The sequence below is a fragment of the Rhinichthys klamathensis genome, unplaced genomic scaffold (assembly GCF_029890125.1).
Source record: "Rhinichthys klamathensis goyatoka isolate OS25496 unplaced genomic scaffold, OSU_Roscu_1.1 h1tg000197l_1, whole genome shotgun sequence".
NCBI classification, from domain to species: Eukaryota; Metazoa; Chordata; class Actinopteri; order Cypriniformes; family Leuciscidae; genus Rhinichthys; species Rhinichthys klamathensis.
In genome coordinates, this window is record NW_026606723.1 from 1639492 (window position 1) to 1654500 (window position 15009).

Consider the following 15009-nt stretch of genomic DNA (forward strand, 5'->3'; position numbering starts at 1 on the left):
TTGTTCAAGGTTGACCCCCATTTTGGCTTAAAATGACTGGACTACTACCTTTCTTCCTTATTATCAGTGTTGGGTATACATTATAATGCATTACTTAGTAATTAATTACAATTACTGTTCATTCTGATGCATTAAATACTATATAGTCATATATAGTTCAAGAATAACTTATGCAATTTTATATTATTTAGTTGAAAGAATTAAAAGAGCAGTTAATATCTGTCTCTGTATTGTATAACTATGTGGTCACAAAAAATCCCCAAAAAATGTCTTTCGAAACAGTAGGGGTGTAACCTGGCCAAATTTGCCCAGTGGCCTCTGTCCATCATGGCCTCCTAATCATCCCCATATATACTGATTGGCTTCATCACTGTCTCCTCTCCACCAGTAAGCTGGTGTGTGGTGGGCGTTCTGGCGCAATATGGCTGCCGTCGCATCATCCAGGTGGATGCTGCACATTGGTGGTGGTTGAGGAGAAAAGCGTTGTATAAATGTAATGAATTATTATTATTATAACGGGTCAAGGTTGATATGAGATTTAGAAAGTAGTAATGCAATTTTTTTAGATTGTAATTAGTACAGGAATCTAATTACACTGTTGAAGATGTAATTAGTAGCTAGTAATTACTAACTTATTGAACCACTGCTTATGGTATAATATATAAATATTCCATAATGTGGAATGTATGAATAAGTTCGTAATTTGGGATGACATAAAACTTGTCTGTTTTCATATACATAATACAGAAAAAAAATAGAAATACACAAATTTGCCAGCAGTTAGGCTGAGCTTTCGCTGTGTGTCTAGCCTTAACACTGGCAGATGTTTACAATAGTTCAACAGGATCATAACTCAAACACACACACACACACAGAGAATGTTAGACAGATACAATACCAGAGGGAGCATTAGCATAGCAGCGAATTGCCATTATTTGCTCAGATGGTTCCTGGTATTAACACAGAGCTCTATGTAATGAACACAGGCAGACTCACTAAAGCACTGAGGTTTGTATTCTCAGCTTGTCTCCCCCAGAATAAAAGAGAAGCAGAGACTGCTTTTGTTTCAGTCTATTTCCCTCCGAATGGTAATGAGAGCAGGCAGTGAAGGCACAGAACCTGTTCTCTTAATGATTAGAGTATTCTCTTAGAGTACCTGTGTGACTCCACTTTGCTATCTTAAGGATTTATCGGATAATGTATTCGCATTAAGATCTGTCTCGCGGTCTTGTTTTGTCCCCCCTACTCTCTTTAACTGTAATATTAAAGTTCATAGGATATTTGCCGTCATCTCAGCTGCAGGTGGTGCTAACTGAAAATGTATCATGAGCTTTTATTTAGTAGGCTTGTCCTACTCACTTTCCCCCCCCCAAAAAAGAAATAAGGCTGAATCAGACTAATCGGCAGTGTTGGGGAAGATACTTTTAAAAGTAATGCATTACAATATTAGTTAATTAGTTCAATTTTCTTACTTTTGCAAATCCATTTTCTCACCTTGGCTGGTTTTTTTTTTTTTTTTTTTTAATAATAAAAACAAAAGTTCTATTTTTGGCAAATGTAAAAGGCTCTACTTTTTTGAAAACGTAACTCCGATATTTTGTTGTAAATTTAAAAGTAATCCATTACTTAACTAGTTACTTGAAAAAAGTAATCGGATTACGTAACTTGCATTACTTGTAATTCGTTTCCCTCAACACTGCTAACGAGTAATGTTTAATCAAACTGTCTAACCTTGTTTTACAGGCTTCAAGACACCTAGAATGAACAATGAATGAATGAACAGCAAATTAACTCAAATTTTGAAAATTCTGTCATAATTTACTCCCTCATGTCGTTCCAAGCCTGTACTGTACATTGTTTACGCTTCTCTCTTCTATACAATGGTAGTGGATGGTGACCAGGAGCAGCAGTTCATGCTATTTCAGATTGTAAATGTACGTTTTTTATGTAATCTTGGTTTTACAGCTGTGGTCATCATTCACTTTTTATTTTATAAAGAAGGGGCATCTTGAACATTCCACATAACATTTCCTTTGGTGTTCCACATAAAACAGTCCATCATATTGGTTTAAAACTACATGAGGGTGAATAAATTACAAAATATTTAAATTGTTGTATAAAGGATTAATAACTGAGTTGAACAGATGAAAAGGCCAGACAAACTTAAGTCCATTTTTTATTTTTTTTTCTAACTGCAGATTTAAGGAATACAACTGAACATTGTTATTTTGAGACTCATAAATAAAAAAAAATACAAAAAAAAAAACACTACAAAAACAATCTACTGTTAGTAGGATGTAAAAAATATCTTTCACTATTAAAGGCACAAAATGTACTTAGTGACAACACTGAGAAGAAAACCTGCAGCATTCAATCTCTTTAAATTCTTTATTTTTTCACACTCCATCAGAGAACACTGAAATGTTACAAAGAGATGTGTCTGATCCTACACCGAAAGAAAGACTACATCAGGGAACTGATGCCAATATCTGTAGCACAACATACAGAAAGTAGTGCTACAAAAAATAGCATGTTGCTGGAAAAGACAAAGGACCGCTGCAAAGCTCTAATGCAAATAAAACTGTGTACAATTGACAACAAACAGAAAAAATAAAAAAAAATAAAAAATTGGGCACCTTCTAAGATTAGGCTAAGATTAGGTGCTGAGGTAGACGTAACTATAACAATTCAAATAATAATAATAGAACAAACAAAAATAAAAACCCCAGAAACAAAACACTATATTCTTAAAGAGCAACAGGACTGGCACTTGTGCTGTCACATTGGGGGAGAAAAGAAAATCCAGACAAGCCAGTAAAGGAGAGGGGGATACAGTAGAGATGGGGAAGAGAGAAACTGATTTGATACATAAAAAGCTTTATGCTTGGTCCGACAGGGCAATTGGTCCTCAGTGCTAATATAAAAAAAAAAAAAAAGACGTCTTGGTGCTTTGTTACTCAAACAGTTTAGTTTTGACCTCAATGGCACATGCATGGCAACACAGCATGAAATGGCTACTCTTTCTAGAACACCACACTGGAACACAGTGAGCCAACTCCAGGGATGCAATGATGACATGTGGCGAACCGTTCCTTTAACATAAGTACTTTAAACAACAAATAAGACGTGTCTAGTAGGGGCAGTACAAACGCATCCATCAACAACTCGCTGAATGTTAAAGGGACGTTGTTGAAAGGTTTAATCAGCAAACCTGTTGCTGAGGCTAAAAAAACAAACAAAACAAAAACGAGGAAATGAAAGCAAGTTTGATTCTCAAACATTAAGTTTTCCCCCTCAAAGCAGGATATTCATTGTGAAAAATGCACATATTCCTATCCAAGGAATGTTTAGCTTGTCTTTTGTGAACTGTGTATAAAACACTACAATGCTGTTGCATTCGATCGGTCGCCAGTGGAACCACTGAAAATAGACCAAATGATAATTATTAAAGCAAGTGAATCGATCTGAGATCATCATGGCACCCCTGGAGCCCTGAAGACACCAATAATTTTCTTGAAAATACAGAAACTAAGCAGATATATGTGAACAATTTGTTGAACAATTTCATTTAGGCACAAAGATATTACAGAAACATCCGAAGAACATTGAGGGAAGAACTATATCAATGCCAATATTTTTTTTTTTAATCATGGTGAGAGAAAAGTGGCATAGAACATGACTTTCAGATTAGTGCATTTGACACTAACGTGCTCTCACGCGCACGCACACACAATACACACTCTTTCAGTCTCAAACACACTCAAAGCAAAGTATACAAAATCAAAGTGTTACACTAGCATGTGACTTAATATCTCGTATCGTTGCCACACATAGCAAAACTCTGTTTTACCCATTTAACATCAGTCGACATTATCCATTTACAGAACAAAATATATATTTCTGCCTTATTTCATGGAGCTAGTTTTTAAAATTCTCACAGGGGGCAAAAATGCCCGAACTCACAGTGTTTTCCAGAAAACAACGGCAAGACACACAACAATTACGTTTCCTTTGATGCGTCTTCCCATCCCTTCTTTTTTTTTTTAGTCACTTCAAGTAAAAAACAAAACGTTGGCAACATTGATTGTTTTGTTTGAGAGATCGTGTGCAATGGAATTGATCATTGGCATCACCTCTTTTTTTTTTTTCTTCGTTTGTTTGTTGTCATTTTCACAAAGGAAAATGTGGCTGATTTAGTCCTTCACCTGCAATGTATTGACATCCAGAAAGCAACATTTACCACTATAGGATCACGCACTGTCCAACATTACAGAAGAGGAGCAAGGCAAACGATTCAAACCAGAGAATAATGATATAAAAAAAGAACTACAAAGTTTTGCCCCGCTGCAACCTCAACAAATGGAAAAAGGGACTGACACTTAATACAAAAATATCACAATTTTATATATCAAATGGCCTCTGTTGGCTCTTGCTCAGGACTACACTCATACAAAGAAACATGTCAACTGACAGGATTTGAGTTTTTTTTTTTCCTTCCTCTCATCTTTGATTACCACTTGCAGTCCCAATTGTCCAACGCACAATGCACTGCTGCATATGACCTGTTCTCGGTGGCTCACGCTCTGTGAACCTTCTTTTTTCACATTACAAAACTACAATTCTATTCACATATTTTCAAGTTTAACATTTTGTTTTGTTTTTTTCAGACTTTAAAGTACTACACTTCACTTGTTCCATACGCACCTCCCAGATCAACTCCGACCCCGAACTTAAGGCTTCAGAAATCTCTTTTCTGCTCTTAAGGTAACATTTACAGGGGTGGGGGTGGGGACTGATAGGGAAAGTTATGACTTTTTTTTTGTAATCCACTTTTCCTATAAGCAAATCTTACCCTTTCATATTCGTCGCTTCCGACATACAACACTTGAAAGCGTGAGATGAAGTTGCAATAATGCAAAACGCAATAATAATAATGTGCTTTTTGCAAACGAAACAACCAAAAGAAACAAAACTTAGAGGTAGCTTACAAAAAACAACCAAACCCACAAGCTCTTCAACAAGCAGGGTTAGTAAAAAAAAACAAAAAAACATAATACCAAGTTTGGTAATATTAATGCAAAGAAAATAATAAACTAAACAAAAAGACAAATAATCTCTCTTCACCATGGCACTTAATTTCTTAAGTACTTAAAAGCGCACGCCACTTCAAATCTCCCCTGCTCGAAGGACAAACGCAAAGCAAACGATCAAATATACAAAGGAAAAAATAAAACCCTAGTACATGAGGTCACAAAAAAAACAAAACGAGGTAATTCAAGTACGATGTGCTGAAGTAAATCAAGGTAATAACAGGAAACACAGACGAAGCGAAAGGAATCAAACCAAAAGAGTTGATCGGCTCTGTTCTTTCATCCCAGCGTTCCCGAGCCTTGTGACCGCCTGCGAACACACGGATATGTGCGGACGAGCCCCTCCCTGTACGTCACAGTGGCGCTCTGTCTACAAGCCACTGACAAAAGCAGCTTTAGTCATCATTTTGGTCTCTATAACAACAGCATAAACAGTTGATTAGATGTCTAGTGTGTAATGGATGTTCTGTATGTATTGCCAAGTTTCAAACGGTTAACTGCTTTTCAGACTTGGGCGCAAAGAAAGAGCTAACGTGAACATGTACTTGAAATGTGGCGCTTGACAAATCAGCATCAAACAGAAACTGTCGTCGTGAAGTTAGCTTGTAATATGCGGTACGAAGCTATGCCGAGAGAAAAAAAAAAAAAAAGTGAAATGACATTGATAAGTAGAGTACTGAGAGCTTAGCTGATTTGTACACTGGTTAAACCAATAAGCCCTTAATGAATGTGAATCATATAGGAGGGATCTACGCACTGACTGTCAAGCTGGGCATCGTGAACACGTTTTGCAGGAAGCTTACGTCCCAGTTTGCAGTAATGACCCTGATGAACATGACGGTTCATATTTGCTGTGGAGTACCTGACTGGCACGTTACCACTGACGGATCTAAGTGCTTCGTGCACTGGCAACTCAGAGATAAACACTGTGTCTCGTTCACACTACTATCGTGTACCAGGAGAGGGCGTCCTTACGAAGAGGAGGGATCATTGTTGAAGTGTGTTCGTTTGACTGATATAAGACATATTTAAGTATATTAAGTGGACATGTAGAGAATTAACCTCCTATATGATCCGTGCTGTGAACGGAGAAACGGCTACAACATGATGGTTTTTTTTTTTTTTTTGCGATACTGATGGGTAAGATTTCTGTCTTTCTCGTTCCCGTTCCCACTTCTGCTTCTGCCATCCGACAAATCCGTCCATTTCCTGACTGTGTTTCCAGGTGCTTTAACCCCTCGCCCTCCCACTCCCCTTCCCTCCCCACCATCTCCCCCCCTTCAGACATAGCAGAGGTACAGGTAAGTCTTCTCTATCCTCCAGTCCGGGGGGATGTCTTCAGGCTTGTGGCCCTTCATGTGCTTCTGCATGGCGGAGAGGCTGGGGCAGTATTCCAGGCAGATGGTGCACTGGTACGGAGAGGCTCCGTTGTGGGTGCGCAGGTGTTTGATCATGGCCGAGTAGTCCCTGGAGCGCTGGTGGCAGAGCTTGCACTCAAACGGCTTCTCACCTGCACAGAGAATACAAAATGTCAGGACTTTGCAAGACACATCAAGAGATGTTGTACACTGGGTTCTGCTTTTATATTTGTGAACAGACAGGAATATTCATCTGCATGGACAGTCAACATTCCAACATTGCGGTTGCGCTTTATTTTTGAGTCCTGTTCCGCATGTACGTACTATGTACTTATAGCAATTACAATAACTGGGTAATAACTAGGTACTAACCCTAAACCCATGTATATACCTTATATTAACCAGTACTTTCTTGGGTAACTACACTGCAGTAAAATAAAGTGCAACCAACATAGCTTAATTACCTAGATCAAATGAATTACAAAATACATTTTAAAATATATCCATATATTTTAATAATATTTTACAATATTACTCTTTTTTTTTTAAAATTGTATTTCTTATCAAATAAATTCAGCCTTGGTGAGCATAAAATACTTTAAATTAATTAGCAAATTCTAGGAAGTTTGTCTATACAACTAATTTCTCCTCAATTGTCTCAAAACAGAATAAGGGTACGACAATTTAGAAGCACTGAGAAACAAAAAACAAAACAAAAACACATGGAACAGCAGTAAATGTTGCATACGACAAAATAACCACTTAGTTAAACAGCAAATTTGTCTTTGGTTCAGAAAGTTGCTATTTCAGAAACCTCTTAAAGAGACTGTAACGCAAAGCGCAGCACATTTCCCCTGACAGTGAAAATAAGTCATCTAAACGTTGACCTTTAAAAATGTCACTAGAGAAAGCATTGATAAGTTGAGGATTGAAGAATGCTGGTGTTGGGTAAATGCATCCTGGGAAATGCAAAGTCTCTGCGTTGTTTGCTCAGGTCTTCTGTTTAACGGAGGGATTGAGGAACCTTGACCTCGGACGTTCGAGCAATGTCACGTCCGTCTGCGTTTGCGTATGCAGATGCCCTAATGAGACGGTCATTAAACCGTCGGGACTCCAGTGATACATGCACGTGTGGTCAGTGTACTTTAACTGCACTGTAAACAGGGCAGCCTCAGATAACCAGGCAATAATGAATTGCAAATGGAGCCGGGTTATTGATTGGCCATCGACAGCCAGCGGTGCTGCCAATGTCGATGCTTCATCAAGCGGCTCCCTTTTTGCATGCGGTGGCCTTTGACTGTGAGCTTGTCGTTGTTCTTGTTATCTCGGGAGCTGTGTGTTCGCCGCCGAGGCTTTGCTCCATCCCCACCCCAAAGAAGGCAATTATTTGACAGGCTTTCTTGATAGTTTGGCTTAACGGTATCGTTTTTTTGAGTGGCAGAGAGGAGGGGACAGTTTGGTGCCCGTTGTGTGACCTGGTCTCTACAGTACCGCACTAATCCCCTTGTCAAAGAGCGAGCTGACAGCACTGGAAATGGCCTGCCCTTTGGTGTGGGCTTTACAGAGCGCCAAGACGTGAGAATCAATCAGATATCACCTTAACAAGAGGAAAGGGGGCTCTTTACACGGGTCTGAAGCCAAACAGAGGCATGGCCTACACTGGCATCGGCCGCAGAACTGATCTAAAGATCTGATATGATGCTCACCTGCTGACAAGGATAACAGAAAGCTGCGACATACCTCTGTAGCGCTTAACGTGATTTAAGTAGGGCATGTTACTGGATCAAAAGTGTTACTAAAAACCAGGGACGTCTATAATGTTGACATTCCCATTTCTCTAGGCTTGATAAACAGGAAGGAGTGCACAGTACCTGTATGGACACGGTAGTGGGTCTCTAGCTGGTGTTTGAGGCTGAACTTCTTGCCGCAGCCGTTACATTCATAGGGCTTCTCTCCGGTGTGGATGCGCTTGTGTCCTTTCAGCGTGCTCTCGTCTCGGAAGCAGCTACCGCAGAACTCGCATTCAAATGGGTGGTCACCTGCTGAACAGAGGTCCGGTCAGTATGGTAAATGTGAGTTAATGGTAATCATAAACAATAATCACCTTATTTCACCCTTAAATTACACTTAAAGGTGTCATTTCTCTAGTGACAACAAATGGCAATGTTGCGGTGTTGTGCTGGTTGTGATACTCAAACTGTGTTTTGAAAGGGCTAAAGAAATACAGTGTTTACACTGACTTTATACTCTGTTTTACACTGATACACATTGGAAATGGATTATTTGCACAATTATTTTCCAATGTGTATCAGAAAAATGTCAGAAAACAATAAAAAAATGCATTTAAGTAAAAAAAACAACAACAACCTTGAAGAATAAAAGTTAAATAAAGACAATTTTCAAATATTTCAAAACAAAAAATTCCTATACAATAGCCCAAGTGATTTTTCTCCATTCACAAAGCAATATATACAGCTGGATCATGATATTTATTTTAAATTAAGCCATTACACCATCACCAGTTGTCTGTTATAGGTCATCTCGCCTATATCATCCTGTCTTCCTGCTCTGTAATGGATATCCAGAGGTCAGTAATCAGTGATATTATGATATGCGGGGGTGTTTCTTTTTCTGCTCTCTGCACTAATTGTGTTTCTGTGTCTCCATATCAGCTAACCATACATCACTCTCTCTCCGTACAGATGCGCGACTCTGCCAGGCGTGTAATGTTCCCCATATTTAATGCATTTCACTTCTGTGCGAAGGGTTTAAGTCATCATCTATGACCTACGCGTTTCATTATCTGGCTGTCCGAGCGGCACCGTGCCTGGGAATAAATTGCATTTCTCGTTATGTACTGTCATGCTCAGACTCTCGCCGCCTCCCGTTACCAGACAATGTCAATTTCCTCAGGCACGTTTTGTGGCGAGACGCAGCTAAACGCCCCACATTTACACGGCTGCTCGGGCTCCACAGTCTTCGCTTTGGCAGTAATGGGAGAGAAAAAAAATGCAGGGAGAAAAAAAGACGATGACACGAAACAGTAAAAAACCCCATACATTTCAGAAATCAATAAAAGTGACAGTATTTATTTGTGTGCATGAAGTTATCAGTTGCTGAACGAAATTTGCCGCTTCAAAATGCCTCCTCCGCAGAAGAGATCACAATCCATCACGCTCCCTGACTCTCCGGCACGCGACGAGCATAGCAATCGCACCAAATTCACCTGACTTTAATTGTGCCTAAGCTGGCTCTTCAACCGAAGACATCTGCGCTAGCCTCCAGAAAACTAACCATGAGTTAAATCCGCAGGCTTGTTTCTACCCTTTGGTGAATGCATCTTTAATCTTTATTTGACGAAATAATTTGTGACAGCACTCTTTCGATATCACAAGGCACAAATTCATATCGCCTGGTGTTTTTTTTAAGGCTACCTGTTATGTAAATGGAGCATGTCACTGCTATAAACAGAAGGCAATTTGCTTATCAAATTCTGTTTGGCGGCTTTGCTTTGTTTGGAATACATTAAGCTTTGAGGCAATAAAGATACAAGGTGATAGATCAAGATGCTGTCACCGACTGCGTGTTCTTCGGTTCCTTTCTGTGTCTGTGTGTAAGTCTGGTGGCTACGAGGCACAAAGAGGGCGGGAAAGACATTTGGGAAGCTTGGGGGCTGCCACCTGCGTCCTCGTGCCCCAGGGGACGGCTGCGGTGGCGTACCTGGCCGGGGTCTGCGGGCACCGCCAGCCGCCTGGCAGGACCAAGGCTTACATTAAGGCAGGGGCCGAGTTCATTATGCGCTAAGCAGCGTAAATCAAGGATCCATCACTGCCAGGGTCTCGACTGGGCTGCACTATCAAACACAGCTGCGAACACAAAACACCCGCCGCAGATGGAAAATGGGCTCCGAATAAAACACAAGCACAGAACAACAACGGAATATTAACGAGGCACGGCCGGCAGCATGCGGAATCGAGGGGGGGAGCGCGGGGGCTGCCATGATTATCAGCCCTAATGGATGCCAGCGTTCGCTCACACTGTGTGCGCCTGTAAACGTACATGAGCAAGTACATTCAAGAAAAGAAATTCCTCTCTAAAATCAGCGGAAACGCATGTAATCATTCTCTGAAATCCTGTTAAAATTGGTTCCGCATCAGCATTTAGGACAAGGTATGACTGGGTTTGAATTACTGAGTAATGACTGTGTGGGCCATAATCACTCATTTAAGTTATTTTTGAGTGGGCACCACACACATGGAGGAAATCAGGGATACGTCGAGCTATCGCACCACTGCTTCAGCAAAGTTGTGATTTATCCCAGAAAAAAACATTGATTTTGCTGACTTTAACCAATACAACTTCAAAAATAAGGGTTGTCAAATTAATATATAGTATTCTACAATTTTATGTATTTAGTGCACTTTTCATTTAATGCCCCAAAGGCTGAATTTATTTGATCAAAAATGCAATGAAAACTGCAATATTGTGGTGTATTTAAATTTAAAATAACTGTTTTCTATTTTGATACATTTTAAAATGTAACTTATTCCTGTGATGGTAAAGCTGACATTTAAAGACATCGGAGAGAAGCAGATTTCTGAGGACGACATTTCAAAACCATTAACTATATCCCCCCACCCTTTACGTCACAAAGCACAGAAACCAAAGTATTGCATGTATAACATGAGTACAAATTTAAATTTCCCAGACTGAACTGCGACATTTAAACAAAGTTACCTACATTTTATGAACTTAACTTCACATCTGCAAAATTAAAAGTTTTTGAGAAAGTCTTGAGAAAGTATATGGTTGAAAAGGCAAACGAAGTTGTATGTAGGCCACTTGGTGAGTAACACACAGTAGTGATTGTTTTTAAAGTAAATCAATGTAATAATTACGACTTTAATTGTATTTACGTTAATGGTAGATGATATACTACTAAGTACACACAATTGTCAAAAAATTTCTGGTGTGGTTTTGATGAAATGGTACTTAAGCCCTATTGATGGTGTTGTGGGAATAAATATGATAAAAGGGTTGGGAAACACGGCTCTGAGGAATATCCAGTGCTTATCATATCTGCGACTCAGTTTCCAGCATTAAAAAAATACACTGTGAATGAGATTAAGAAGATCAAAGGAGAATTAAACGCGAGCAGTGAGTCTTCCTTTTTGTCCTCTTTAAAAAAGAAATCAGAGACTTATTTTCGGTGGTTTTTGCAAGTGCCAATAGCAGTTTTTCCCTTTCAGTTTCTTGACAAAAGCCCCCACATCACATTAAACGGGGTGCTTGCTAGCGCTTATTGTAATTTAATACACGCCCACAGAGAATTGGGTTCAAACTAGCGCGACGCTGCGTCACAGCCTCTATATCCCTCCGCCTCGTCTGCGGCAAAGCAGACCGTTGACATTTATGCGTGCAGGCGGGAGCGTCGGCTCCGATGTGCAGTCCGACGAGGACAAGTGAGTACAGTAAGCGCTTGGCCGTCTTGTACCATCAGCCACCCAATAACGGCCGGGCAGCCTGTAAACAGGCGGGCTTTGCTCATCTCCCTCTTTCGCTTCAAATATTCATTCCTGCTGCCGCCAAGTAAAGCAACTCTGACACATCAGACTGTTATTTAAGGTCAGAGACGAAGGGTGAAAAAGGCTTTCTGGAGAAAATGGGATTCATTTCCAGTGTCTCATATTCGGAGACAGTAATGCAGACTGTTCCCGAGTCGTCGCATCTGCTCAGCCGCGTGCCTGGCCACATGGGGATGAAACCGCCATATAGCAGGGCTAGCACGACTGGGGAGGGTGATATCTGCGCTGTCACAAGCCATCACAGCGCTGTGGCCTTTCGCTAAATGACATGTCACTTCAGCCTGCTATCTTCATTCCATCCACCTCCATCCAGAAGGTGATGGGATGACGGGTGGGAAAAAAAGCCGACACAATGACTGTACCAGGATCCTGATTTAAACACTCTACAGGGTGAATCACATCTCAGCGTGTATAATCATTTGGCTTGACGGATGTGCATAAACCTTCAAAGAATCAAATTAGTATTTCTGATTCATTCCAAAAATGTGGCTCCTGAGGCTGTCTGTTTAAGCACAAATGCGTGACGTTAAGACACAGAAACTAAAGTAGTATAGAGCTGATGAGAGACCTGTATGTGAACGGAGATGGCGCTTGAGTGCGGTGTGGCTGGGAAATGTGCGGTTGCACTCGCTGCAGATGTAGCTGCGCACGCCTGCGTGGACCTCCATGTGCTGCTGCAGAGCCGTCTGCGTCTGGAAGCGCTTCCCGCACAGCAAACAGAAGATGGCCATATCGGATCCTGAGAACAGACAGAGAGAGATGTTAGCATGCATTTACAACACCATTGTATGTGTCCTGACAAGCTAAACACAGCAATACTGGCGTATTTTCTATTTGTCTGACCCATTTTAGAAAACGATCATTATTTGTGCAAATTAGTTTGGCGATGCATGTTGTGCAGAAACTCTGGTTCTTCTGAATCACGTTCACTGCAAAAACTGGACAATTAAGCTGAAAGAGACAATGATTCATTTAAAAAATACACTCAGTCTCAGTGGATCAATAGGAGAATCTCATTCAGTACCACACGGTGAGATGCACATATAATACAGTGCCACAAGAGGTCAGCGGAAAGATAAACTGAAAGGACAAAAAGACTAGAGCTGTTAGATACTTAGAATTAATATTACCAAATCATTGAAATCTCCTCGTAAAAAAACAGACTTATACCTATGCGTTTAAAGAGATAAAGGTGCAAAGTGAACAATTTTCCCTCTCTTTTTTTGCTTAACTCTAATACACAGACTCACACTTCACACTTTTTTCAATTATCAGGCTCTAGAAAACTCTGGGGAAAGTGGGAGTGTTTTAAGCTCCGCTTCTATTTCATGAGTCGATAACACATCTTTGGGGCAAAGCTGCCACTAATTTAAAAATCTATGAGGAGCCCCAGTCTCATGTTCATAAAGCTCGATCAATCAGCATTTGCTGGAGAAAAAGACGGGAGCGATTGAGAGGATGAGAGGAGGAGTTTGAGGTGAGCGAGAGAAACGACTATTCCTGTTCTTAAATCTCAGACAGTGCAGCTAAATTGCTGCTTCTCTGCAAATAAATACTGACAAGCCTTCCTTCTGGCTTTCTCTCGGCCCAGCCATCTCCCTCCCCCTCTCGCTGTCTCCATCTTTAATGACTCCTTACGTCTCTCGGTTTATCGATGAAAACGAGGGGGGCATTGATTAAGGAAGAAAATCCCAAAGAAGTTTGGGGTTGTGAAATGCAAGTTTGCTTCAGGAAGGTTCATGGCAAATCTAAAGGCTGTAAAGAAACATAAAAAGCGAATTTTCAAGGGGGCGGGTGGAGGGAGATGAAAGACAGGGTGACAGGAGGAAAGAGGGCAGGGGGTAGGGAGGAAAGGCTCTGAGGAATGCGAGAGGTTAGGTGGACTCTGACCCAGGGTGCTCAAGGGTCTGGATGAGGTGGAGGGAAAGACTAAGCCACATCACCAGTGCTGCTCCGTGATTGCTCTTAAAATCCCACATTAGTGGAGACTGAAAGATTTAATGATGATAATTCACCCACTTTTCATTTCAAGTATTCCCCTTTTAGAAAAGCTCAATCAGTGACCATGCACTCTGGGCCCATGTCTTTTTTAAATGGTACAATATTTGGAGATTTGGCCACATTTCAGATCAATTACATAAAATGCTATTTTTATTTCATTCAAATAAGTAGAAAAGTCTAAGGATAAGTAATGTTTATTTTATGTATATAAAAGATTAATCTTTTGTAACAATAAAAATGTATTTAAATGTCACTTCATGTGTCCTTACTGAATAGCATTAATTAGAAAATATTTTGAAACAATCCCAAAGGTGGACTATGTTTCCATTACCAGTCAAATAACACATCTTACAGTTCACCCCTTGATGCATCATATTTCTCAAGTGGTAAGAACACTTCCACTGAAGAAATAACACTATTTTGGGAACAGAAGAAGGGCAGGGGGGACAGTTGATAAAGCGGCAGCCATGAAGGGAAGTGCAGTGTCCATGTGATTGGTGTTAGCTGGAATTAAGTGTTCCTCGGTGTGAAGTAAAGAGCGTCACAAGTAAATGGCCTAGCTGGGAGAAACTCTTCTGTGAGGTACTGAAGGGTATGGCAGAGAAAAAGAACTAGAGAGAGAGAGAGAGAGAGAGAGAGAGAGAGAGAGAGAGAGAAAAGTGGCTGACCCACTCGCCTCTATTACAGTGCAAAATTGAGTTGGACAAAGTGACACCTGGATAGAGAACTGGCTTTGGCTGCTACTGCCTGAATTTTGGCATAATTTACCTCCACTCCTGTGTCCATTTATAAGGGCCTCAGTTGGCTCCATCGCAGTTTTAAGTTAATGGCCCTAAAGAAGCATTGGCCGTTACTTAACAGCGGGTGTGCAACATCATTTAGGTGATGGGGGTGTTCTGCTTGTGTTCACCACTGCAAACACCTCCAAACTCTAGGATGGGTGTGAGAATGTGTGCCTGCATCATCCCCGACTAA

General features: G+C 40.5%; 1 protein-coding gene across 3 annotated transcripts in view; it reads right to left on the reverse strand.

Annotated features, from left to right (window-relative positions):
• Positions 1 to 2374: 2374 nt before the first annotated feature.
• zbtb16a (zinc finger and BTB domain containing 16a) overlaps positions 2375 to 15009 on the reverse strand; it is a 123244-nt gene continuing 110609 nt past the window's right edge. For 2 of the 3 annotated variants that reach the window (XM_056263041.1, XM_056263042.1), the window contains exons 5-7: positions 12602 to 12772; positions 8320 to 8490; positions 2375 to 6600 (exon numbers count right to left, since the gene is read on the reverse strand). In XM_056263041.1, the coding sequence (XP_056119016.1) occupies positions 6371 to 6600; positions 8320 to 8490; positions 12602 to 12772 (572 nt within the window). In that variant the 3' untranslated portion in view covers positions 2375 to 6370. The remainder of the gene's footprint in view (positions 6601 to 8319; positions 8491 to 12601; positions 12773 to 15009) is intronic. The other variant, XM_056263043.1, reaches the window with a different exon arrangement.